Here is a 26,128-nt window from a genome sequence, read left to right as displayed (position 1 = left end):
TTAAACTATATTTGGTTTTAAGATAAAGTAAAGTCCAAATGAGCCCTATTATGGCCAACATAGTTTGGGGCTATCTTTAGTTAACTGACTCTAGTGCTGGTATTACTTATGCTAATTTTCCTAGATCAATCCTCAAAAGGGACCTAATTAATTCAAAGTGATTTAAGGCAACTTGGTCCCCACCCCAGAGCTAGCTTAAAGGAAATTTCGGACTTCAAACTAGTGGGACTCCTACTTTGGAAGCTGAGAATAAAGTAACTTACCCTACTCCATCAAGGATAAGACTCCAGAAAAAAATGAATCCTGAGGCCCCTGAGGCTTTAGCATTGCTAAGGTGGGGTGCTCTGTTCTCTCTCATTCCATCAGTTCATCCAAGTCATGGCACCATAACTGTTGACCTGAAAGTTTGGTTAAAAGAAGCAAACTGGTTAGGTCATAAGTAAATTCATATTGTTTATTACTTTAAAACTAGCAGATACATGATCATGGAGCCAGAAGGAAACTTCTGACTCCCTGATGAAAGAATGAGAAAGTTTAAATACACCTTAGAACAATCCCAACTCAAATTTATGGTTTCCTTATGGTTTTTGTGTTATCCATTTCATGAGAAAGGAAGTTCCTTAGTTGAATAAGTCATAAATACAGTGAGACAAGATAATTAACAAAGTAGTGTCAGTTAGAAATTAGGATCCCAGGATGTCTGGGTTTCCCTCATGTAGCATATGTCTCTGTCATACCGAGATAAGACAAATTCCAACACTGGTTTCAGGTATTCTGTCATAAACAAAGGAAAGAATGCTCTTAAGTCAGCTCTATGTGACCTAGTTGACATAGGAAGAGGGATTCTCTGAGTTTACTCAGAGAACAAAGAAACTGTTAGGTCCAGGCTCTTCTTCTGGTTGATTAATTCAGGCTTTGGCCTTTATTGGAGTTCAAAAAATTATATTAAATGATTATTAATACTTTTTCTTCAGGGGTTGATATATATCATCACCCCTACCATCATTCTGCCTTCTGACAGAGGAAATACCTGTTCTATCAGACCATCTCCCCACATTACCAGATCATTCCCAGTCTTGGGCTATCTAGGTAGAAGAATCTGTCTCCACCCAAGCCTGAGCAGATTAAATCCATTCAGGCCTGCGTTGGAGTTTGACCACAATAAGACTCAACTCATTCTCATTATCAGTATCAGTAATGTCCTCGTGAAGAACTTTAGAGAGGGGGCTGTCTGGGGGATGGGGAAGCTCTGAGAATCATTTTTCACAGAACCAAAGTGGTAGATGAAAAATCCAATCAAAAATCCTTCTTCAAGGAAGGATTAACATTTTCTGTGTTAACATTTTCCAGCTCTCCTCTGCTCCTTTATGTAGCAACTTTCCACAACCAGCTCCACCAGGGCCGAGCATGCCTTCAAGTCACCCACATTTTTGAACTTTTATCTTTGAATATAGAAGATGGAATTTGCTCCAACAACATTTCCAGAAGATGAAGATGTGGCAAAGGAGAGAGAGAAAGTCCTGGCATGCCCTGAAGATATGATCTCGTCTCTGAACAGCCTATTAGTTATTAGGAAACTCACAAAGGTAAAGCCAATCTATGGTCAACATTGTCTCACCAAGGGTATATCAGATGTGTTCCAAGTTCTGCTTGTCTTTGCAATTAGGGGAGAGGAACTTGCACTGAAGTAGGGGGAATAGCTTCTATGAAGTTGATCTAGCAATGTTTCTTGCAAAAATTCATCATTACTGTCCTTAACATATTGTGTCTTCACAGATATATTACAGGTCAAAAGTCCCTTTTGTGGCTGTGGACAAACTCTCTCTAACAGTCCAGAAAGGAGAGTGCTTAGGGCTTCTTGGCTTCAGTGGTGCAGGAAAAACGAGTACCCTCAAAATGTTGGCTGGAAATGAGACCATTACCGAGGGGGATGCCTTCTTTGAAAATCACAGCATCTGCAAAAACATTACAGAGGTAATATGTTGCTGCAGACCAAGATGTCATAATACACTGTCCTAAGGGATGGGGACCCAGTGGGTGGGTATGGGCTGAAGGTGTAAAGGAGCCTTGATGAGGTACAATTTTCCCTATAAAGGCTGAAAACCCAAGAGACAATCATGTAGACTTGAGAGAAATTGTAGGAAAATAAATATAATTTTCCTTTGAGAATCTGTGTATGGGATATACAATCTGATTTTCAAGGCCATAATTTTACCAAAAGTACTGTCTGAAAGATCATTTCTTCACCCTTAAATCTAATGGCTTTCTCTTGGCCTTCATCCTTTTTTAACCTTTTTGTAGCATTTCAGATTTGTAATCATCTTCTCCATCTACACAATCTCCTACTTTAATTTCTGTGAAACTATATTGTCACAGATCTTGCAACTCTTTAACTGCTCCTTTCCTGTCTCCTTCATTGGTTCTTCTTATAACATATGCTTTCCCCCAAAGTTTGGGGAGAGTAATTTCATAGAATACATTAGTAAAGAATCATATACTTAAGCTACACATATATTTCATCTGAAGAAAATCAGTCTTTGGACTCCTCCCTAGGATTGATCCCCATTGAGCAACTGTAGTCTCCATTGCTTCCACCTCAACTACAGTCCTGAGTGCTATTACATTGCTTCAGAACATTCAAGAACTTTCAGCCTAGAGCTTCTAGAAGCCTCCCCAGCACTGCTTGTTCATTGTCTTGATTCTGAGGCCTGCCATTTCTCCGGCAGAAGTGAGAAAACAAAATTACTTTGGCTGGTGTCACATCTTGAAATAAATCAAAATCTTAAGTGGAGGAATAAAGCATCTTTACTCAAGATAACAGGACAGCAAACCTGTCACCCTGGGGAATATCCACTAGCGGATTCACAGGAAAAGATTCTTACACTTTTAGGAGAAAAGTAGGAGGGAGTAGTATGAGGTAGCAAGGACTGGTCATGAGACTCCAGTCTTCCTTGGCTATCCAGGCATTCTGACTGTTTTGCCTTTCATGCCATGAATCCCAGTGGAAGGAAACAAGGACACTAGGAGCTTAGATCCAGGTCAAGCTAAGTTCTTTTACAAGGTAAAATCCCAAGGTAGGAGGGGGGATTCAGGGTGTGGTTCAGCTCAACCTAATCAAGAATAATCTTGAGTAGGAATTTAAGGACTTTACTGAAGTTCTGACCTTACTAGGACCATTTAAAGGAATGATAAGTAATATTACATTTGGTATTAACAATTTTCTGTCATTATGTCAACAATTATATTAGCAATTTTTGTCAAAGGTTTGTCTTTTAGCCTAAGCTTTCTTTCAAAAAAGCTTTCAGATACAAAGCTGAGTTCCCTCAGTGAGAGACTCCATCTTAACTTAAGGTGAAATGACTGAGAAAAACAAAGTCTGAGGATAGCAATTTATTAAGCAATGCATGGCAGTTGCCCCACAAACAGGGACCAGAACTCCTCTGCTTAGGCTTGGATCTGGAATACAGGGGGACACAGACTTTAATACATTAAAAACAATGAATCAAACAAGGTCAATTACAAGGAAACTAGACTTTCCAAGTTGAGAGGGGGAGAGTGAATAAGTACAATTCCCTGAATTCAGAAGGTGTTAAAGAGGTGTTACACTCCCTAAGTGTCTGTGACCAATCAACGGAACGTGGAAACAATAACTGATCAGTATGGGCCAGTTTTCTGATTAAACATACGTGTTGCTTGAGATGTACAATTGTGAAAAAACTTCTTGGATCAATCTCTGGATCTGATTGGGTCTCCAAACATCAGGGAGAGGTGGTCCAGCCCCCCAGGCATGCAGGGCTAGACTCAGTGCAGCAAGATTTTCTCCCAATTTCCACAGCTAAACCTCACACACAAGACGGCACTTGGGCTAGACCCACAACTGAACAGCAACTACAACGAACCACTTGCTGTCCCAATCTACTCAATTTTCTCATGCTTATTAAGGGTCCAGCACCATGTTAAAAAATTAAGGATACAAAAAGAAAAAACAAAACCATCCTATCCTCAAAGAGTTTACATTTTAATATACTATTTAGAAGTGGTGCCCGGAGGGATGTCTTGGTGGAGGAAGTCATAGGATGAGTGAAAGAATAGAGCAAGTAATTAGCCCATCCTTTCCAGGAACAGTTGACCTCCATTCTCAAAGTGGACCAAAATGATATCACTGTTAGAGTTAAGTTACAGTATTTCCAAATGTGGCTGGTTAGACAAATGAGCTCAGAATGCTCTACCACAGGTCAGGCACAAATAGTCCATATGAACATTCAGAGTGGATTCTCTAAATCTTGCATCTCATATTTCTTTTGAGTTACTTCAATTCTGCTTTGATCATAGAGCACAAGTACCTTCTTTGATATGGATATGCCATGCTGCGCAGAACTTTGCCAGCATCTCCCATGTCACCCAATTAATTCCAAAGTTCTTCAGGGAGACCTCAAGAGTGTCCTTGTATCACTTCTTCTGACCATCATGTTACTGACAAGGAACTTCTAGTGGAGGATACAACAATTACATATAAAAATAGAGACAGCATAAATATTAAATGAATAACAAAACAGTTAAATACAAGTTTTGGAGAGAGTGTACTAAGAGTTGGGGACAATAGGAAATGCTTCATGTAGAAAATGGTGTTTCAAGTGTGTCTTAAAAGGTAAGAGCACTTTTTGTGATGTGGAGGTAAGAAGGGAATACATGAATCCCAAGCATAGAAAATAGCTAGTACAAAAACATAGAGAATGGAGAAGAGGTTTTGTGTGTGAGAAACAAACAAGAAGACAAGTTTGGCTGGATCTCAGAGGGCAGGAGGAGGAATACTGCCCATTAATGCTGGAAAGGCAAATTTGGGCCAAGTAATGTAGAGCTTTAAAAGCTAAACAAAGGAGTTTTAGAAGTCAAATAGGAAGGTAGTACTGTTGATTGAGTAGGGAGTCACATGGTTAGATTTTCACTTAAAGGAAAATTACTTTGGCAGCAGTATGTAGGATTGAGCAGAGTGAAAGCTGGGAGAGCAGGGACCATACTTCTTCCCAGGTCAGAATCTTTGAAGCATCAAAAACTTGCAGTCTCCCAGAACTAACTCTGAAAACAGCAATATAAAAAGGTAAAAGTTTGTATGATGCCTTCCCACACCCAAGTGAACAGACCCAACATAAAGTTTGAATATAAAGTTCAAAGTCAAGAAATAGGGTCAAAAAATGAGGGGAAAAATTGATCATAAAAACCATTAGAGTGGCAGGAAGACAAAGATTAAAAATCATAAAAAGACAAAAATATGAAAACAGATACAAGAAAAGCTTAATAGAAAAAAAATACAAATTGGACACAAGCCCACCAAGAATTCCTGTAAGAGTTAAAGAGGGAGATAGGAGCAGTAGAAGAAAGATTGGTAATGGGAATTATCCAAGAAAATTGTGAAAAGAGAATTAACAGTTTGGTAAAAGAAGCACAAAAGAAATGAAGAAAATAGTACCTTAAAAACAAAATTGGTCAAATGTTAGAAGAGGCACAAAAATTCATTGAAAATAAGAACTTCTTAAAAAACAGAATTGGCCAAATGGAGAAAGAAGATGCAAATGCTCAATGAAGAAAATAATTCCTTAAAAATTAGAATTGGGCAAGTGGAAGCTAATGATTCCATGATACATCAAAAAATAAGTCAAAAGAATGAAAAAAAAAGAAGAAAATGTGAAATAGCTCATCAGACAAAATGACCCAGAAAATAGATTGGGGAGAGGTAATTTAAGAACTCTTGAACTCCCTGAAAGTCATGATCAAAAAAAGATATCACATTTTAAGAAATAATAGAGGAAAACTGCCCAGATATCCTATAACCAGAGGGCAAAATAAAAATTAAAAGAATTACCCAATCACCTCCTAAAATAGATTCCAAAATGAAAACTGGTAGGAACATTATGGCCGTATTTCAAAGTTCCCAGGTCAAGGAGAAAATGCTTCAGCCAGAAAGAAATTATTAAAATATCATGGTGCCACAGCCAGAATCACAAAATCTAGTACCTTCCATATTAAAGGAGTACAGGGCTTGTATATGATATTCTGTAAGGCAAAGGAGCAAGGATTACAACCAAAAATAACTTACCCAGGAAATCAGTATAGTCCTTCAGGAGAAAGTGGTTATTTAATGAAATAGAGAACTTACAGGAATTCCTGACGAAAAGATCAGAGCAGAATAGAAAATCTGACATTCAAACAGAAAACTCAAGAGAAGAATAAAAAGCTAAACATGAAAGAGAAATCATAAGGAACTCAATAAAGCTAAATTGTTTACATTCCTATATGAGAAGATGATTCATGTAAGTCTGGAGAACTTTTATCATTAATAGGGCAATTAAAAGGAGTTTATATAGACAGAAGGCACGGATGTGAGTTGATTATGTTGGAATGATCTCCCAAAAATGTAAAGGTGTGAAAAATTGGATTCACTGAAATAAGGACAAAGGGAGAAGTAGAGTGGGGAAAGTTTTCTCACATAAAAGAGACCCACAAGGAAGAGCTTTTATACTGAGGGAAAAAGTAAGAGGGCCAATGTTTAAATTCCACTTTCATCAAAAATTAGTTCAGAGAGGGAAGAATACACATACAGTTGTATAGAGAAATTCATCTTACCCAGTAGGGAAATATGAGGGGAGGGGGATATGAGAAAAAGATGGGGTGACTTTTAAAAAGAGAGTAAATTAAAGGAGGCAGTGATCAGGAGTAAAATAGACTTTGGGGAAGGAACAGAGTAAAAAGAGAAATATAAACAGAAGAAAATAGAATGGAGGGAAATTTACAGTAATCACAACTGTGAATGTGAATTGGATGAATTCACCTATAAAATGGAAGCAGATAGTAGAATGGATTAGAAACCAGAATCGAACCAGAAGTTGTTACAAGAGACACACTTGAAACTAAAAGACACATACACAGAGTTAAAATAAGGAGATGGAGTGGAATCTATTATGCTTCAGCTGACATTTAAAAAAAAGAGGCAAGGGAAACAATCATGATCTCAGACAAAGCAAAAGCAAAAGTAGAATTAATTAATAGAGATAATTAGGGAAAATACATTTTGCTATAAAGGTACCATGCATAGACAACCCCTTCTGGATCACTGGCTAGTGGCAGAGGTGCTTGTATAGGCTCAATGAAACCTCAAGCTATGCTGCGCAGGGCTACCAAAGACAGGTCATAGTAGAGAGTTCTAATAAAAGTGATACAGTGCAAAGGGAAATGGCAAAACACTCCAATATTTTTGCCAAGAAAACACCATAGACAGTACTGAAATGATAGAAGATATGACACCAGAAGATGAGCCCCATTGGTCAGAAGCTGAGCCAAAGCTGAAAAGAAGTCAGCTACAGATATGTCTGGTGATGGAAGGTAAGTGTGATGCTATGAAGATAATATTACATAGGACCCTGGAAGGTAATCAAAAGATTATTGGAATAACAGACAAATTTGGCCTTTGAGTACAAAATGAATTGGATACTTATAGAGTTTTGTCAAGGTAACTCACTGATCATAGAAAACACTTTTTTAATGATTTAATATTTCCCCAATTACATATAAAAACAATTTTTAACATTCATTTTTTTAAATTTTGAGTTCCAAATTCTCTCCTTCCCTCCTTCTTTCCCCTCCTACCCCCATCATTGAAAAGCAAGCAATTTGATATAGGTTACGTATACATATATAGTCATATGTATAGTCATGCAAAACATATTTCCACATTAGTCATGTTGTTAAAGAAAACACAGACCAAATAAAAACCCCAAGCAAAATGAAGTAAAGAAAATGTATGCATTGTTCATATCCTTCAGCCAGTTCTTTCTCTAAAAGTGGACAGCTTTTTTCATCATTAGGAATTGTCTTGGATATTTGCATTGCTGAGAATATCTAAGTCATTCACAGATGATCATCTTACAATATTGCTATTATTTTGTACAATGTTCTGCTGGTTCTGTTCATTTCACTTTGCATCAGTTCATGTAAGTCCAGGTTTTTCTGAGAACATCTTGATCATCATATCTATAGTATTTTCATCATGGTCATATAAAACCACTTTTTCAGCCATCCCTCAATGGACAAACATCCCTTCAATTTTCAATTCTTGGTTTCCACTAAAAGAGCTGCTATAAATACTTATACACATAGAGGTCCTCCTTTTTAATTTTTTTGTTTTTATATGTCTCTTATATGTCTTTATATGTCTATTTGTTTTTGGTTTTGTTTTTCATGAATTTGGGATACAGCCTGAGTAGTGGTATTGCTTGATCAAATGGTATGCATGGTTTTCTAGCCCTTTCAGCATGGTTCCAAATTGCTCTCAAGAATGATTGAATCAATATATAACTTCACTAATAGTGCATTAGTGTCTCAGTTTTCCCACTTGCCCTCCAACATTTGTCATTGTCCTTTTCTGTCATATTAGCCAATCTGATAGGTGTGAGGTGGTAGCTCAGAATTAATTTGCATTTCTTTAATCAATAATGATTTAGAGCTTTCTTTCATATGATCATAGATAGCTTTCTTTACTTTGTATGAAAATTGCCTGTTCATATCCTTTGACCATTTATCAACTGAGGAATGGCTCTTATTTTTATAAATTTAACTCAGTTCTCTATATATTTGAGAAATAAGGTCTTTATCAGAGAAACTTGCTGTAAATTTTTTCACAGTTACGATTATTATGTATTTTCTTCCCTTCTATCCCCCCCAAACTTGTTTATCCTACTCTTATCTTTTCTTTAACACTGTCTATTCTCAAAAGTGTTTTGTTTTTGACTTATACCTCCCCCAATCTGCCCTCCCTTCTAATAGTCACAAACATGCCCTTCCCCTCCTACTTTCCTATAGGGTAAGATAGATTTCCATACCCAACTGAGTATGTATGTTATTCCCTCTTTGAGCCAATTTTTATGAGAGTAAGAATCATTCACTTCCCCATCACCACCTTCAAGATCTTCCCCTCCATTGTATAAGCTAGTCTCTTTTATGTGAGATAACTTATCCCACCCTACAAAATACACTCCCTTTCCCTTTCTCTCAGTTCATTCCTCTTTTTCACCCCTAAATTTAATGTTTTTAGGTAATCATCCCATCATATTCAACTCACACACATGCCCTCTTTCTATGTATACTTCTTCTAACTACCCTAGTATTGAGAAAGTTTTTAAGTTACAAGTATCATTTTCCCATGTAGGAATGTAAACAAATTAACTTTATTGAAACTCTTCTGATTTCTCTTTTCTGTTAATATTTTCATGCTTCTCTTGAATGTTGTATTTGAAAGTCAAAATTTCTATCCAGTTCTCTTTTCATCAAGCATGCTTGAAAGTCTTCTATTTTATTGAATGTAATTTTTTACCCTGAAGGGTTATTATACTCAGTTTTGCTGGGTAGGTGATTTTTGGTTGTAATCCTAGATCCTTTGCCTTCCAAAATATCAGTTTCTAAGCCCTCAAATCCTTTCATGTATAACGTCTACATCTTGCATTATTCTGACCATGGTTCCACAATATTTGAATTTTTTTGTCTGCTTTCAATATTTTCTTCTTGACCTAAGAACTCCAAAATGTGGGCATACTATTCCTGGAAGTTTTCATTTTGGGATCTCTTTTAGGAAGTAACTACTGGATTCATTCTAGTTCTATTTTACCCTCTGGCTCTAGAAAATGAGGTCAGTTTTCTTGATAATTTCTTGAAAGATGATGTGTAGGTTGTTTCTTTGATTATAGCTTTCAGAGTCCAATAACTTTTAAATTATCTCTCATATCTATTTTTCAAGTCAGTTATTTCTCCATTTAGAAATTTCACATTTTCTTCTATTTTTCATGTTTTTATTGTGTTTTATTGTTTCTTGATGTCTCATAAAGTCATTATCTTCCACTTGCCCAATTCTAATTTTTAAGGAATTATTTCCTTCAGTGAATTTTTATACTTTTTTTTTCCCATTTGGCCAATTCTGCTTTTCAAGGAATTCTTCTCTTCACTGGATTTTAGTCCCACTTTTACCCTTTGGCCTATTCTGTTTTTTAAGGTGTTATTTTCTTCAATATTTTTTTTGCACCTCTTTTACCAAGCAGCTGACTTTTTTTTCATAATTTTCTTCTATTACTCTCATTTCCCTTCTGAATTTTTCCCCTGCCTCCCGTACTTGGTTTTTAAAATCCTTTCTGAGTTGTTCTATAACCTGAGAGAAATTCATGTTTTTCTTTGAGATTTTGGATGTAGCAGTTGTGACTTGAAACATGAGTGCATCTTTTGACCTTCCTTATCACCATAGTAACCTCTTATAGAATTTTTTCTTCTGTTTGCTCCCTTTCCAGCCTATTGCTTGATTTTCAACTCTATTCTAAAGAGGGACTCAGCTTCTGGACTGGAGAGCACACTTTCCCAACCTTCAGGGTTTTTGTGCAACTATTTTCAAAGCTATTTCTGAGAGTCTGTAAGCTTTCAGTTCTTCCAAGATGGTATGATCTAATGATTGGCATGTTTACTATTCTCCTGGCCTATACTCTGGTGTGTCAGTGACCCCAACCATTCTTTTCTGCCCTGGAACTATGGCCAGAGTCCCTGCTCCCCTGGTAGGCTAGTACTCTAGTATGCTAGTACTCCTCCTCTCCCTGAAACTATGACCTGAATCCCAGTATGGACAATGCAACAGATTCCTGCCCACAGCGGCAGCAAAGGGAGCCCTGGAATTACCTTCTGACCAGTTGTCCAACCTCCTTATCATTTGTGGGCTAAGAAATTTGGAAGGAGCCACTGCTGATTCAGTTCTTCCCACGGCCTGCTTCTAGTTTGCTGGGGTATGGTCTGCACCCACAAACCCTGCACTGGACTGTGCTTCACTCTCACCCTGGTGCAACAAATCTTTCCTGCCAACCTTCTAAGTTGTCTTGAGCTGTAAAATTGTTTTGTTCTATCCTCTTGTGGGTTCTGTCACTCTAGAATTTGTTTTGAGGCTTTATTTTCAAGTTATTATGAGGGGAATTTGGGAGATCTCAGGGAAGTCTCTGCCTTTTTTCTGTATTTTGTCTCTGATCCCCCATTCTTTTTCACCATCCCAAAAGCCGACCCTACATACACATGGACATCATTAAATGCCCAATATGGAAATCAAATTGATTATATACTTTGCAGTCAAAGCTGAAGAAGCTCTATACAGTAAGTTAAAACAAAACCTAGAGCTGACTATGGCTCATGAGCTTTCCACTGGAAAATTCAGACTTAAATTGAAGAAAGTTGGGAAAACCATCAGACTGTATAGATATGACCTAAATAACAACCCTTATGAATATGAAGTAAAAGTGATAAATAGTTTTAAGAGATTAATTCTGATACAGAGAGTGCTTGAAGAACTGTGGATAGAGGTTTACCATATTTTACAAGAGGCAGCAAAAAAAAAAATTCCAAAGGAAAAAAAGAGCAAAAAATTGAAATGTCTGCTTGATGAGGTTTTACAAACAGCTGAGGAAAGAAAGAAAGTGAAAGGAGAAACGGAAAGATATACCCATTCTGAATGCAAAATCTCAGAGAATAGTGAGGAAAGATAAGAAGATTTTCTTACATAAACCATACAAAGAAATAGAAGAAAAAAATAGAATGGGAAAGACTAAAATTATCTTCAAGAAAATTAGAACTATCAAGGGAATATTTCATGCAAAATGGGCATGACAAAAGACAAAAATGGAAGAAAAGATTAAGAAAAGATACCAAAAATACACAGAAGACCTACAGAAGATCTTAACATCATCAATAACCACAAGGATGTGGTTACTGATCTAAAGTCAGATATTGTGGAGAATGAAGTCAAGTGGCACTCAGAACGCATTGCTAGCAATAAACCTAGGGAAGATGATAGAATTTCAGCTTAGCTAAAATTCTACACTCAATGTGCCAGCAAATTTGGAAAACTCAACAGTAGCCACCAAATTTGAAAAGACCAGTTTGCATCCCAATCCTAAAGAAGGGCAATGCTAGGTAATGTTCAAATTACCATACAATTGTGCTTATTTCACATGCCAGTAGGTTATGCTTAAGATTCTGCAAGCTAGACTTTAGCAGCATGTGAAGCAAGGATTACTAGGAGAGTGGGCTGGTTCCTGAACAAGAAACCAAATTGCCAACAATCACTGGATTGTGGAGAAAGCATATGGAGTTCCACAAAAGCATATACTTCTGCTTTATTGAATACATTAAAGCCTTTGTGTGGATCACAACAAAATGTGCCAAGTCCTCAAAAAGATGGGAGTACCAGATCATTTTACTTATCTCCTAAGGAACCTGTATGTGGGCAAAGAGGCAACAGTTACAACCAAGCATGGAACAACTTATTGGTTTAACATGGAAAAGAGTACAATGCTGTATGTTGTCACCTTCTTTATTTAATTTACATGCAGAGTACATCATGTGAAATGACAGGCTATATGAACCAAAAGCTAGAATTAAGGTTTCTGGGAGAAATATCAACACACTCAGATATGCACCCTGATGACAGAAAGTGAAAAAGAATTAAGAAGCTTCTTGATGAGGGTGAAAGAGGAGAGTGTAAAAGTTCGTGTAAAGCCAAGCAAAGTAGAATTTTTTGCTTTACCTCTGAATAATGTGATTAAGGAGGATCTTTCCCACCTATTGTTGGGCCTGGGAAGATTTATAGGAAGGTCCATGACTTTTATTAATGAAGCACTGGTTCTCAAGAGATGTGATGGCCTCTGGCTCTAAAAAGTATGGAAAGACTCTGAGGTATGGTTTTATTTTGGAGCTGACCCGATGAAGACTCTAGGGAGCCTCTAAGGAGCCCCCAGACTTGGAAAACCCAGATATTGGTGTTTCCCTCCCTTGTGACTATGGTCAGATATTTGAACCTGTCGAATTATAATGTATGTATTGATTATGGTCAGGCAGAGGAAGCCATGTCTATTGATCTTTGATTCCTCTATATTTTTTTTGAAGTTCAGGGAGCTGACTCCCATGAATTAGGTGAATGATATATGCGCTTGATTAAAGGAATGGTATTTGTGTTTCATTAAAGTGATTGTTAACCCCTCAAAAGTTGCCTTTCCTTTTAGAGAAGCAAATAAAAGAACTCGTGATAGCAAGCCCCCTGTGTATGTCAGGGTGCTTATTGATACAGTTGGTTTGAGATTTAACATTAAAAAAACAACCTTAAGAACTTGGCAACTGGAACCATCACATCCTGGAAAAATAGAGGAAGAAGAAATAGAAGCAGTGTTAAATTTTATATTCTTGGGCTCAAAGTTCACTGCAGATGGTGACTGTAGCTATGAAATTAAAAGATTCTTGCTCCTTGGAAGGAAAGCTGTGGCAAATTTGGACAGCATACTAGAAAGCAGAGACATCACCTTGCCAAAAAAAGTCCATATAATCAAAACTATGGTTTTTCTAGTAAGATTGTATGAACCATAAGAAGAGCTAAGCATGGCAGAATTAATGCTTTCAAATTGTGATGCTGAAAAAAGACTTTTTAAAGGCCCTTGGATAGCAAGGAAGTCAAATCAGTCAACACTTAAAGAAATTAGACTGTTCATTGGAAGGTCAAGTATTGAAGCCAAAGTTTAAATCCTTTAGCCACATGATGAGAAAATTGTATTCATTGGAAAATACCCTGATGTTGAGAGAGATTAAAAGCAAGAGGACAAGGGGATAGTAGAGGATGAAATGGATAGATATCATCATGGAAGGAGTGAAGATGTGCTTGAACACACTGTGGGGGATGATGGAGGGCCTGATGTGTCTATGAGGTCACAAAGAGTCAGACATAACTGAACAGCAACTATAGTCAAATAAAGTATTATCAAAATTTTACAGCAAGTTTCTCTAAAGCATTCATTTCTCAAATATACAGAGAACTGAGTCAAATATATAAAAATAAGGGCCATTTTCTAATTGATAAGTTGTCAAAGCATAAAAACAAGCAGTTTTCAGAAGAAATCAAAGCTATCTAAAATCATATAAAAATGCTCCATATCACTGTTGATTAGAGAAATGCAAATTTAAACAACTCTGAGGTACCTTCTCACACCTCTCAGAAATGACAAATGATGGAAGGGATAATTAAAAATAAATATATTAATACACTGTTGGTGGAGTTATACTGTAGTTCAACCATTCTGGAGAACAATGTCAAACTGTTCAGAAAGAGCTAGCAAACTGCAAAACCCTTTGACCCAGCAATACCACTACTAGGTCTGTATCTCAAAGAGGTCAAAGAAAAGGGAAAAGAACCTATATATGCAAAAATACTTACAACAACTCTTTTTGTGGTAGCAAAGAATTGGAAATTTAGGGCCTGCTCATAAGTTGGGGAATGACTGAACAAGTTGTGGTATATGATGGAATACTATTGTGCTATAGGAAAATAATGAAGGGGGTGGTTTCACAAAAAGCTGGGAAAACCTACATGAATTGGTGCAGAAAAAACTGAGCAGAACCAGTAAATCATTGTACATAGTAACAGCAGTAGCGTAATGATGAAGAAATGTTAAAGATTTGGCTACTCTGAATACAGTGATCCAAGACAATTCCAAAGGGCTTTCATCATAATGAAAAATGTTATCCACCTCCATAAAGAGAACTGATGAACTCCTGAGTGCAAAATGAAATATAATTTTCTCACTTTTATTTTCCTGGTGTTTTTTTGTGACATGACTAATATGGAAATATGCTTTGTATGATTTCAAATGTATAATCAGTATCATGCTGCTTGCCTTCTTAGTGAGTGGAGGGAGGTTTGGAGAGAGGGAGAGAGTTTGGAACTCAATTTTTTTTAATGTTAAAAAATAAATAACAATAACAGACAAAAAAAACAATAGGCAATAAGAAAACCAAACTCTTGCTTTTTTTGCAGATGATATGAAGGTATACTTAGATAACTCAAGAGAATCAACTTTAAAATAAGTAGAAACAATGAACAACTTTAGCAAAGTTGCAGGTTTTTGAAAAAGACATAAATCATCAGCATTTCTGTTACCATTCCATTTTAAATTCCATTTAAAATAACTTCAGACACTATAAAATACTTGAGAATCTACCTGCCAAGGAACTATAGGAACCACCTACTAGGAACTATATAAACCTAGTAATAAAATACTTTTCACACAAGTGAAATATTGGAGAAATACTAATTGTCTATGAGTAGACTAAGCCAATATTATAAAAATGACAATACTACCCAAACCAATTTACTTATTCAGTGCTATACAAATCAAACTACCAAAGAATTATTTTATAGCGCTAAGAAAAAGTAGTAAAATTCAGCTAGAGAAGCAAAAGGTCAAGGGAATCAATGGGGCATGAGGGGAGGGGGTTTATGTGAATGAAGGTGGGCTAGCAGCACCAGATTTCAAATTATTCTACAAAGCAGAATTATCAAAATAATCTGGTACTGGCTAACAAAGGGAGTAGTTGATCAATGGAATAGAATAGTTACACAATATATAAAAGTAAACGACCAAGGTCACCTAGTGTTTGATCAACTTGATTGGAACAAGAATTCACTATTTGATAAAAACTGCTGGAAATCCTGGAAAGCAGTCTGGCAGAAACTAAGCACAGACAAATACCTCATACCATATACCAAGATAAACTTAAAATGAGTACATGATTTAGATGTAAAAGGTGATGTCATAAGCATGTTAGGGAAACACAAGAAAAAATGACTTGTCAGAACTATGGATAGAGGAAGAGTTAATAAGCAAACAAGAGACAGAGGTTCAGAGGAGGTAAAATACGTAACTGATTACATTAAATTTAACACAGTTAGCTCAAACAAAACCAATATAGCCAAAATTAGAAGAAAAGCAGAAAATTGTACCAGAAATTGTGCCTCAGATTTCTCTGATAAAAGTCATTTCTCAAATATATAGGGAATGAATCCAAACTTATGAAAAAAAGAACCATTCCTCAATTGATAAATGGTCAAAGGATATAAAAAGTCAGTTTTCAAAAGAAGAAATCAAAGCTATCAATAGCCTTATGAAAAAAAAGCTCTGAATCACTAATAATTAGAGAAATGCACATTAAAATAACTATTCAATACCGCCTTGTACCTGTCAGATTGACTAATATGACAGAAAAGGAAAATGACAAGTGCTAGAGGAGGTGTGGGGAAAATAGATATACTAATGCACTGTTGGTACAGGTATGAATTGGTCCAGCCATTTTGAAGAATAATTTGGAGCTATATCCAAAAGGGTATGAAACTGCGCATACCTGTTTACCTTCAAATACTACTACTAGCTCTATATCTCAAATAGATCAGAGAAAAAGGGAAAGGATTCATACATAAAAAAATACTTATAGCAGTTCTTTTCAAGATGGCAAAGAATTGGAAACTGAGGAATACTCATCAAATGAGGAATGAACAAGTGGTGATGTATGTTTGAGATGGAATACTATTATGCTGTAAGAAATGCTGAAGGAGATAGTTTCAGAAAAATCTGGGAAGACTTATAAGAACTAATGCAAAGCAAAGTAAGAAGAGTAGGAAAACAATGTACGCAGTAAGCATGGTATTGTAAAGATAACCAATTGTGAAAGATTTAGCTACTCTGATCAGTATAGAGTCTCATTTTGAAAAATGCTATCCATCTCCAGAGAGAGAACTGATGAACGCTGAATGTAGATGGAAGCATTTTTCCCTTGCTTTTCTTGCTTTCACACACACACACACACACACACACACACACACACACACACAAATACACACATGCACACAGTATGGCCAATATAGAAACATGTTTCACATGACTTAATATGCATAATCAGTATTATATTTCTTGCCATCTCAGTGAGTGGAGAAGGGACTTTAGAGATGGAGAGTATTTGGAATTAAAATATGTTTTTAAAAAAGAAGGGGAATTAAGTATCCCTTTTTTCCTGTCCACTGTTGTAATTATCTGTTATGACTCTTTTACCTGTCATATATTCTATGAAATGATTTTAATTTCATTCTTTCTCCCCCTCCTAGAAGACTGCAAGTTCCTTGACAATAAGAAAAGAGGTTATGGTTTATTTTTTTAAATATGTATCTCCTAAAATAATATCTGCCTGTAGAAAGTGCTCAGTAGTCACTGACTCAGTGATTATTTACTCAGTATATCCTATTGGGAATACCTATACTACCAAACCATTTAAACAGGCTCCATATGAACTGAAAACAAAGCCCTGATAGCAAAGTATAGGGCTGGTGGGAGCACAATGGAAAAGCAGCCTGACTAGGGGAAGACTTGGGAAGTTGACATTTTATATCTTAAACCTTATTTGGGGGAGGGGAGGGGGTTAGCATGAAAAAAATGTGATTTTCTCATTAAACCCAAGCTACGACATGGATTTACTGCCTGAGACTATTCTTTCATTTCAGGTGAGAAAGATAATAGGCTACTGTCCACAAGCTGATGCTCTCCTGGATCATATGACAGGGAGGGAAATGTTAATGATGTATGCACGCCTCCGAGGAATCCCTGAGTCTTATATCCAACAGTATGTAGACCGACTTCTTCAGATGCTATTAATGGAGTTCCATTCAGACAAACTCACAAAAACCTATAGGTGAGACTTTTTCCAGGCACTATTTTAAAATTCCCCTTTGAAGGGGAAATTCATCTGAAGGATCCTCATCAAGTACCTTGACCATATAATCCATGAGAATATCCTTCTCCTGGACAGTGTGGTAACACCTTGGCTATTGAGGGATTCTGAAAGTCATTGAAGATTAGTTAAGAAAGCATATCCTGGACCTTTTCTAACTTTCCAGTCCTCTTATACCTTACTACCTCACCCCCAACTCCATGTATACAGCAATCCAATGACACTACTCTCCTTGCTGTTTTTCACACATGACACAACATCTCCCTATTCCAAGCGTTTTCACTGGTTGTCCCCCTTGCCTGAAATGCCCTCACTCCTCATCTCTCAAAACTTCTCTGACTTTCTTCAGGTCCCAGATAAAATTCCATCTTCTGCAAGAAACCTTTCCTGATCCATTTCAATGCTAGGGTATCCTACAATCATCTTCACTGCACTGTATCCTATGTGCAACTTGCTTGCACTGGTCTCCCCGTTAGAAAGTGAGCTCCTTGAGGACAAGGGCTATTTTTTGCCTTTTTCTACATCTCCATCACTTGGCATAGTGCCTGGTGCATAGTAGATACAAGCTTGTTGGTTTGACTTGAAATGCCAACATGAGATGACAGCTTAGAACTAGTGATTTTGACTTTCAAAACATTTTAGTCACAAAATTTCATTCATATGTTCTTGCAAAGTTCATAGTTCATGAGAACAATTAGAGTAGACAACTGCCAAAATGATTTTTCTAAAACACAGCTTAGATCACGTTGCCCCTATACTCAATAAATTCCAGTGCTTCCTTATTACCTCTAGGATTAAATATAAATTCCTCTGTCTGACTTTTAAAGTTCTTTGCATCCTCAACCTCATCTATCTTTCTAGTCTTCTTTTATATTGCTCCCCTTTATATCCTCTGCAATCCAGCACTATTAGCCTACTTATTATTCCATGTATGTGATGGTCTTTCTTCCATATCCATCTCTTTGCTCTACACCTTCACCACCACTTTTTAAAATCTCTAGCTTTCTTCAAGACTCAGCTAACATAACACCTTCTATGAGAGAATTTTTTCCCAGTTTCCTCAACTACAAATTGATCTCCTTTAAGATTACCTTGTATTTATCGCATACATGTGCCTGTGTTGTATATAGCTAAATATATACATGTTCTCTCCCCACTTAAGAGTACAAAGATTATAAGCTATTTATGGTTTTTCTTTGTATCTCTATGTTTATCACAGTGCCTGACAACATAATACATGCTTAATGAATGATTGTTGACTGATTGAGATTGATTGAATAGCCAGTTCAAGAAATATTGCAGAAGACGTATTACAGAAAATTCACAGCTTCAGTTGAAATTTATCTGTAGTGCCTTAGAAAGTTCTATTTCCCTGTACCTTTTAGACACTATCTAAGAGGAATTTATGCATCTTGCATACAAAAATTTTCTTTTGATTTCTTTATTGTCTTTTCTTGTCATCTTGGTATCATGGTAACCTCCTGGACCTCCTTGCAGTCATATTTCAGTGCTTACTCAAGATATTAGCTTTACTTATCAGATCAGTAACTTCCTTTTTTCCCATTTAATAGTATTTTTTCAATTACATGTAAAGACAGTTTTCAACATTCACTTTTATAAGATTTTGAGTTCCTAATTTTTTTCTCCTTTATTCCTCTCCCCCCTCTCCAAGATGGCATGCAATCTGATATAGGCTATACATGTAGGATCATATTGAACATATTTCCACATTAGTCATGTTGCGGAAGATGAATCAAAACAAAAGGAAAAACCACAAGAAAGAAAAAATAAAAAATGTGAAAATAGTATGCTTCGATCTGCATTCAGACTCCACAGTTCTTTTTCTGGATGTGGATAGCAGTTTCCAGCATGAGCCTTTTGGAATTGTCTTGGATCATTGTATTGCTGAGAAGAGCTAAGTCTATCATAGAAATCTTGTACAATTTTGCTGTTAGTATGTGCAATGTTTTCCTGGTTCTTATCACTTTACTCAGCATCACTTCATATAAGTCTTTCCAGGGTTTTTCTGAATCTTCCTGTTCATCATTTCTCATAGCACAATAGTATTCCATTCATGTACCACAACTTGTTCAGTCATTCCCCGGTTGATGGGCATCCCCATAATTCCCAATTCTTTGCCATCACAAAAGGAGATGCTATAAATAGTTTTGTACATGTGGGTCCTTTTCTCTTTTTTATGATCTCTTTGGGATACAGACCAAGTAGTAGTATTGTTGGATCAAAGGGTATGCATAGTTTTATAGCCCTTTGGGAGCTCCAAATTGCTCTCCAGAATGGTTGGATCAGTTCACAATTCTACCAACAGTGGATTAGTGTTCCAATTTTCCCACATCCTCTCCAACATTTATCATTTTCCTTTTCTGTCATATTAGCCAATCTAATTTGTGTGGAGGTAGTACCTCAGAGTTATTTTAATTTGCATTTCTCTAATCAATAAATCAACAGTGCTAATCAGTAACTTTCTATATCTATATGTGTATATTTGACATTAGTAAATTATCCTTGACAGGTTTTGTTTTTTTTTTAGCAATTCACTTCCAGGTTACTGCTTATATGTACTCTATACACTCTCATGTTTTCTTAATGATTCACAAATACCCCTGTAATATAAGCTAAGTTTTAAAATCTATAACACTAAGAAGGTAATGAGTAGATTACAACACAATAGAGAAAAAACTATGAAGAAGAAATTGAATGAAGCATGTTATCAAAGAAATGAATGATCAGAAAAGATGGGCTGAACTAACAAATAGCTGACATTCCACTAATATCCTCAACAATGTCAATCAAGAGACATGAATGAAGGCCTCTAGCATGCTAAGCACTGCTCCTGTAGTTGTCTTACAGGAAGAAAAGAGCAAGAGTCACACAAGATGGGCAAGTTTAATCTGTATCAATGACAGGAACATCCACATCCAAGATCATGGCTCCAATGAAGTCATTTGAGTACATAATATCTCAAGTTATTTTAATTTGCCATCCCAATCTGACCTGTTTAAACAAGCTGTTGGTAGAAAAACAAAACAAAATGGATAATAACAGACATTGATGTTAACTACTGTAATTTCTTTTGGAAATTTAGCTAGTATCAAGCAATTGCCATAATAAACAGGCAAAAGAGCAAAGCAACTGCCTTAGACAGTGAACATTTGATTTCTTTACCAGCTTATTAGATAGAGTAGCCAAAGGTAATACCAATATAGAAAAATAAAATCATTTGCCAAATCTTAAGGAGGAAGAGTATAAGACAGTGTTGCATTATAAAATAAATGCAAAGAAAAGAAAATGATAAGGCACTATTGCCTTATAAAATATAAAGAAGAAAGCAAAATGACTTTACAGAAAATTTGGTGTAAGACATGATTAATTGCTAAACCATCCTGAAAACATTTAATGATGAAAATGGGTGAATAATAACAAATGAAAAAAATCAATCAAAATTTCAATAAAAACTATTTTCCCCATCAGTGAGAGTGGAGCTTCCATATTTGAATCACAGTCTCTGTTAGACTATATGAGGAAGTAGAAATGACACTAAAGAAAACAAAGGGAAGATTAGCAGCTGTGCCAGAACAAGAAGACATAGAGGAGTTTCGTACTATAGGTAGCACAGTTTGGGGAGCACCAAAGTATTGGTTCATAAGAAATCTGCAAGAGGGGAGACTACCCAACAATTAGAAAAATATCACAGACATGTTTACTTTAAAAATTAAGAAAGTATTGATAACAACATGTGGAAGAAAACCATAGCTTAAAATTCAGAGTTCAAGTCAGAAGAATTATTTAGTAACAAGAAGCTATAGGAGGAAATTCAAAAGGGAGAACTCCTCTAAAATAGGCAATTTAGAAGGCTTTTATATCCTGAGAAAAACAACTGCTTTTTTTTTTTCTCAAATTGTTTGCAGCTGGCCTTTCAAGCAGAGCAGGGCAGCTTTTTTTTTCTATAGTCTTTTATAACTTCAAACTCAATTTTGTTTTCTGCTGTCTCCACCTTTGCTGCCCCTCTGTAATAATGGTAGCTTTTTCCAGTAAGAGCCACATTCCAAAGTCATTAAATACATAAGCAAGTATAAGAAATAATCCATTATAGTGATCTCCATCCATTACAATTTCCCCAGTAATGGTCACATTGATCCAAGGCCATTGATAACTTTGAATATGTGCTAAGATTAAGTTTCTTAAGAGAACAATCATAACTTTTACCACATTTAGCATCTCCAGTCTTTAAAGACCAAGGATGAAACAAGACTTTGGCGAGAAGTCAAATCAGAAATTGAGGTTTTTTTCCTCCGGAAGCAACAGCAATAAAATTGAATAACTGCTTCGTGATTGTCCTCTGACTCTCATGAGAATGTTGGTACTTTTACCAGCATATCAGTAGCTAGTGTAAGACCAGAAGCTTAGCAGGCCTAGAGAATTATGCCCATCATCTGGAAGCACTTGAAGGAGCTCCAGAAGCTATGACTTCTCATATGCTCAGTACTTAGCACAATGCCTAGCTCATAATAACTATTTAAAAATGTTTATTGACAATCTAAATGTCTACATAGCCAAGCTATACATATAGTGTAAAAGATATTGTTTCCAGGGTCAGGTACAAAAATAGGGCTCACTTCTTGACATTTCAAATGAAAATGTTGACAAACAAAAAGGGGAGCTTGGAGTTTGCTGCTTTGGTTAGATTTACATCAACTCATGCTTGGACAGTGTCCTTTGGGACTTTGGAAAGGAATCCCTGTGAATTATTGCCATTTACAATCTCTTCTTTCTATTTCTCCTTCCCCTGCTTTTTTGCTTTCTTCTTCCTGAAGTGGTGGCACTAAACAGAAGCTGAGAAATGCTATTGCCCTAGTTGGATTCCCATCAGTCATCTTCCTGGATGAACCATCCACTGGCATGGATCCTGTGGCCCGACATCTGCTCTGGGACATGATAACACAGACTCGTGAATCTGGGAAAGCCATTGTCCTAAGCTCCCATAGGTATGGACCAATCTCCTGCTCAGGGTCTAATAGGAACTGTAGTGGAGACAATGGGTACTTGATTAGGGTCAAAAACATAAGCTGATGACCTTCCTGGAGGAGCTAACCAGGAGAAAGAACTTTCTAATTCTGACAGGGGAAATACACCAGGTTACTTAGATGTGGGTCACTGGGCTGTAGTCTCTAGAACTAACAACAGAGGGAATCTGGGGAAAAGTTCCCATGGCAAATTTAGGTATCTTCCCTTCCTCTCAGTGCTAAACACACAGATCCTGAGAGCATTCACTTTCCAGTCATGCTCCCAGCCCTGGGTACCTGCAATACCAAGACTGACCTCTCCAGAGAGGTCATAACCCCTGTCTATGTCTGGGCCCCGGGCTTCCCATGGAATGGGGATCCACCTTTGATCTTTTTTGTCTTCCCAGCATGGAGGAATGTGAGATGCTGTGCACTAGACTAGCCATCATGGCAAATGGGAAGCTCCAGTGCCTAGGCAGTCCTCAATATCTCAAGAACAAGTTTAGCAAGGGATATACTCTAGTGGCCAAGATCAAGAGGGATAATATAGAGACTGCGCTGCAATATTTCAAGGGATACATCACGGTGACCTTCCCAGGTACTATAGCTTGCACACAGACTTTCTCTATGGGGTGCCTTGAAAGTACATGTTTTTCCCAGGAATTCCTTAGCACTAATTATACTAAAAAAGAAGATGGGGTACATGGCCTGCCCACAGTTCATGTTAGCCAATTATAGTGTTACTTTATCTTTGGGAATTGAACTAGAGTTGAATTCTTGAAAATAATTGTCGCTTAATCATGAGCTGAATGACTATGACTAAATGTGAAGGTTTTTGCAGACATCTACTACACAATTGCTAATTACCTGCTTCCTCCGCAGTATGTTCTAGGAAGGTGAAGAACCAACAGGTGTGGAGCACAAAACAAAATGTATGGCTACTCACATACCTAACCTCTCAATATTCTCCCATCACATAACTCAGTGCATGTGGTGGAGTACCACAGTCATGCACAGCCAGATCACATATGACCATCCTAGGAACACAAAACAGGGAGGAAAGTAGATCTGTCCACAGTTATCTGACCCCAGCTATGATCGTGAAAGTGAAGTTGCTGCTAACATTCCAGTTTCCTCTAAGAAATAACTGTCTTCTTTAACCTCTGTCTATGTTAGAGAGCCAAAGAAAAAGGCAACCAGTTTTATTCCCTAAATTAAAGACTATTAATTATCAACCCAGCCACATACCCTGTCTTAGTTATTTTTAAATGACCTAAGTTCATAGGATCATAGATTTAGAGCTGAAAAGAGTCCTAGAGATCTAGTCTAAGCTCCTAATTTAATAGATAAGGAATTGTGGCCTGATGAAGTAACTTATTGGAGAGGGGGCTGTTCCCCAACAAGGAGAGGTAGCATTTGAACAAAAAGTCTTTTGACCTCAGATCCAGAATATCAATGATAATTCCCCTTTCATGGGATAGAATAGGATGTTATCTTCATTATTTGAGTCAAAAGAAGAATAATTCCTACACACTTTTCCCTCTTCTTTTAAATACCAAAGCAAATCAGACTGCTAATTCTTTTTTTTATTTTTTTAAAAATCATATGATGATTACACATTCATAACCTATAACAAATTGCTTACCATTTTAGGGAGAGGATGAGGAGGGAAGGAAGGGAGAAAATTTGGAACTCAAAAATTTTTTTAAATGCATATTAAAAATTGTCTTTACATATAATTAGAAAAAATAAAATACTATATTAAAAATCACATCTATTTTTGTCATAGAGATAAGGATAAATAGAAATTTTTTTAGAGACAAGAAACAAAAGAAATATATCTCATAATACAAGGTGATTTATAATAATCATAATAGCTAGTATTTATATAAGTTTAAAGTTTACAGAGTTCTTTATATATATATGTGTGTGTGTGTGTGTATATATATATATATATATATACGTACATATATATATATATATATATATATATATATATATATTATCTCATTTAATCCTCACAAAAGCCCTGTGAGATAGGTACCATTATTAGAACTGCCGAAGTGCACATTTCCATGGCACCACCTTTGAGAACCTAGTATCACCTATATACAATTAATGAATAGTTGAAATAAGACTTAAGTAGAGGAACCTGATCTTGTGCAATATATGTATAAATTATCAAGTGGAGCATGCAATGATATTTCCTAATTTCAAATGACACTAAGATCCACCCGGCATATAAAATGCAAGCATTTCTAGAAAAATATTAGATAATAATGGTGATAACAGGCAATCCTGCTTCACCACTAATCTTATTGGGAAGGTTGATAGTTTATCCCCACTACAAATAATGCTTGTGCTTGTTTTTAGATACTAATTTTTGAGGTGCAGGTAGATGGCTCAGTGGATCGAGTGCCAGGCGTGAAGTCAGGAAGACTAATCATGAGTTCCAGTCTGGTTTGAGATATTTACTAGCTGGGTGAACCTGGGTGACCCTGGGTAGGTCACTTAACCCTGTTTGCCTCAGTTTCTTCATCTATAAAAAGAGCTGGAGAAGGAAAAGGCAAACCAATCCTGTATCTTTATCAAGAAAAATCCAAATGGGGTCATAAAGAGTTGGACATGACTGAAAAGAATCAACAATAATTATCATTTTAAGAAAAGCTCCTTTTATTTCTGTTTTCTCACATTTTTAATAGGAATGGATGTTGTATTTTGCCAAAAGCTTTCTCTGCATCTATTGATATAATCATATTATGTTTGGTTTTGTTATTGATATAGTTTATTTTGCTTATAGTTTTCCTAATGTTGAATTGGCTTGTATTCCTGGTATAAATCCCACCTGCACATAGTGTATGATCTTTGTGGTATAGTGCTATAATCTCTTTACTAGTATTTTATTAATTTTTTGCATCAGTATTCATTAGGGAAATTGGTATATAGCTTTTGTTCTCTCTTTTTGCTCTCCCTGCTTTAGGTATCAAAACCATATTTGTATCATAAAAGGAAATTGGTAGGACTGCCTCTTTATCTATTTTTTCAGATAGTTTATATAGTATAGAATTAATTGCTTTTTAAACATTAGAGAATTCACTTGTAATTCCATCTGAACCTGGAGGTTTGGATTATTTTAAGGAGCTCATTTATGAATTGTTCAATTTCTCTTTCTAAGATTATTTAAATATTGTATGTCTTCTTTTAATCTTGGCAATGTATATTTTTTAATATTAATCCATTTCATTTACATTTCCAGTTTTGTTGGCATATAATTTGATAGGATAGGTCCTAATAATTGCTTTAATTCCTTCTTCATTGGTGGTATTTATTTTTGTTGTTGGTAATTTGGGGGTTTTTCCTTTTTTTTTTTTTATCAAACTAACCAAAGGTTTATGTACTTTATTGGGTTTCTTTTTTCAGTAAAACCAGATCCTAGTTTTATTTATTAGTTCAACTTTTTATCTTTCAAGTTTATTGATCTCTCCTTTGATTTTCAA

At 36.2% G+C, this 26,128-nt stretch overlaps 1 protein-coding gene across 5 annotated transcripts in view; it reads left to right on the top strand.

Moving 5' to 3' along the window:
- LOC140497226 (phospholipid-transporting ATPase ABCA3-like) overlaps positions 1–26,128 on the top strand; it is a 309,351-nt gene that overhangs the window by 275,421 nt on the left and 7,802 nt on the right. For all 5 annotated transcript variants that reach the window (XM_072597909.1, XM_072597910.1, XM_072597908.1 and 2 more), the window contains exons 25-29: positions 1,455–1,586; positions 1,777–1,974; positions 17,384–17,571; positions 22,443–22,613; positions 23,039–23,229. In XM_072597909.1, the coding sequence (XP_072454010.1) occupies positions 1,455–1,586; positions 1,777–1,974; positions 17,384–17,571; positions 22,443–22,613; positions 23,039–23,229 (880 nt within the window). The remainder of the gene's footprint in view (positions 1–1,454; positions 1,587–1,776; positions 1,975–17,383; positions 17,572–22,442; positions 22,614–23,038; positions 23,230–26,128) is intronic.

The sequence above is a fragment of the Notamacropus eugenii genome, chromosome 3 (assembly GCF_028372415.1).
Source record: "Notamacropus eugenii isolate mMacEug1 chromosome 3, mMacEug1.pri_v2, whole genome shotgun sequence".
Classification (NCBI taxonomy): domain Eukaryota; kingdom Metazoa; phylum Chordata; class Mammalia; order Diprotodontia; family Macropodidae; genus Notamacropus; species Notamacropus eugenii.
This window is presented reverse-complemented; position numbering and strand designations above follow the sequence as displayed.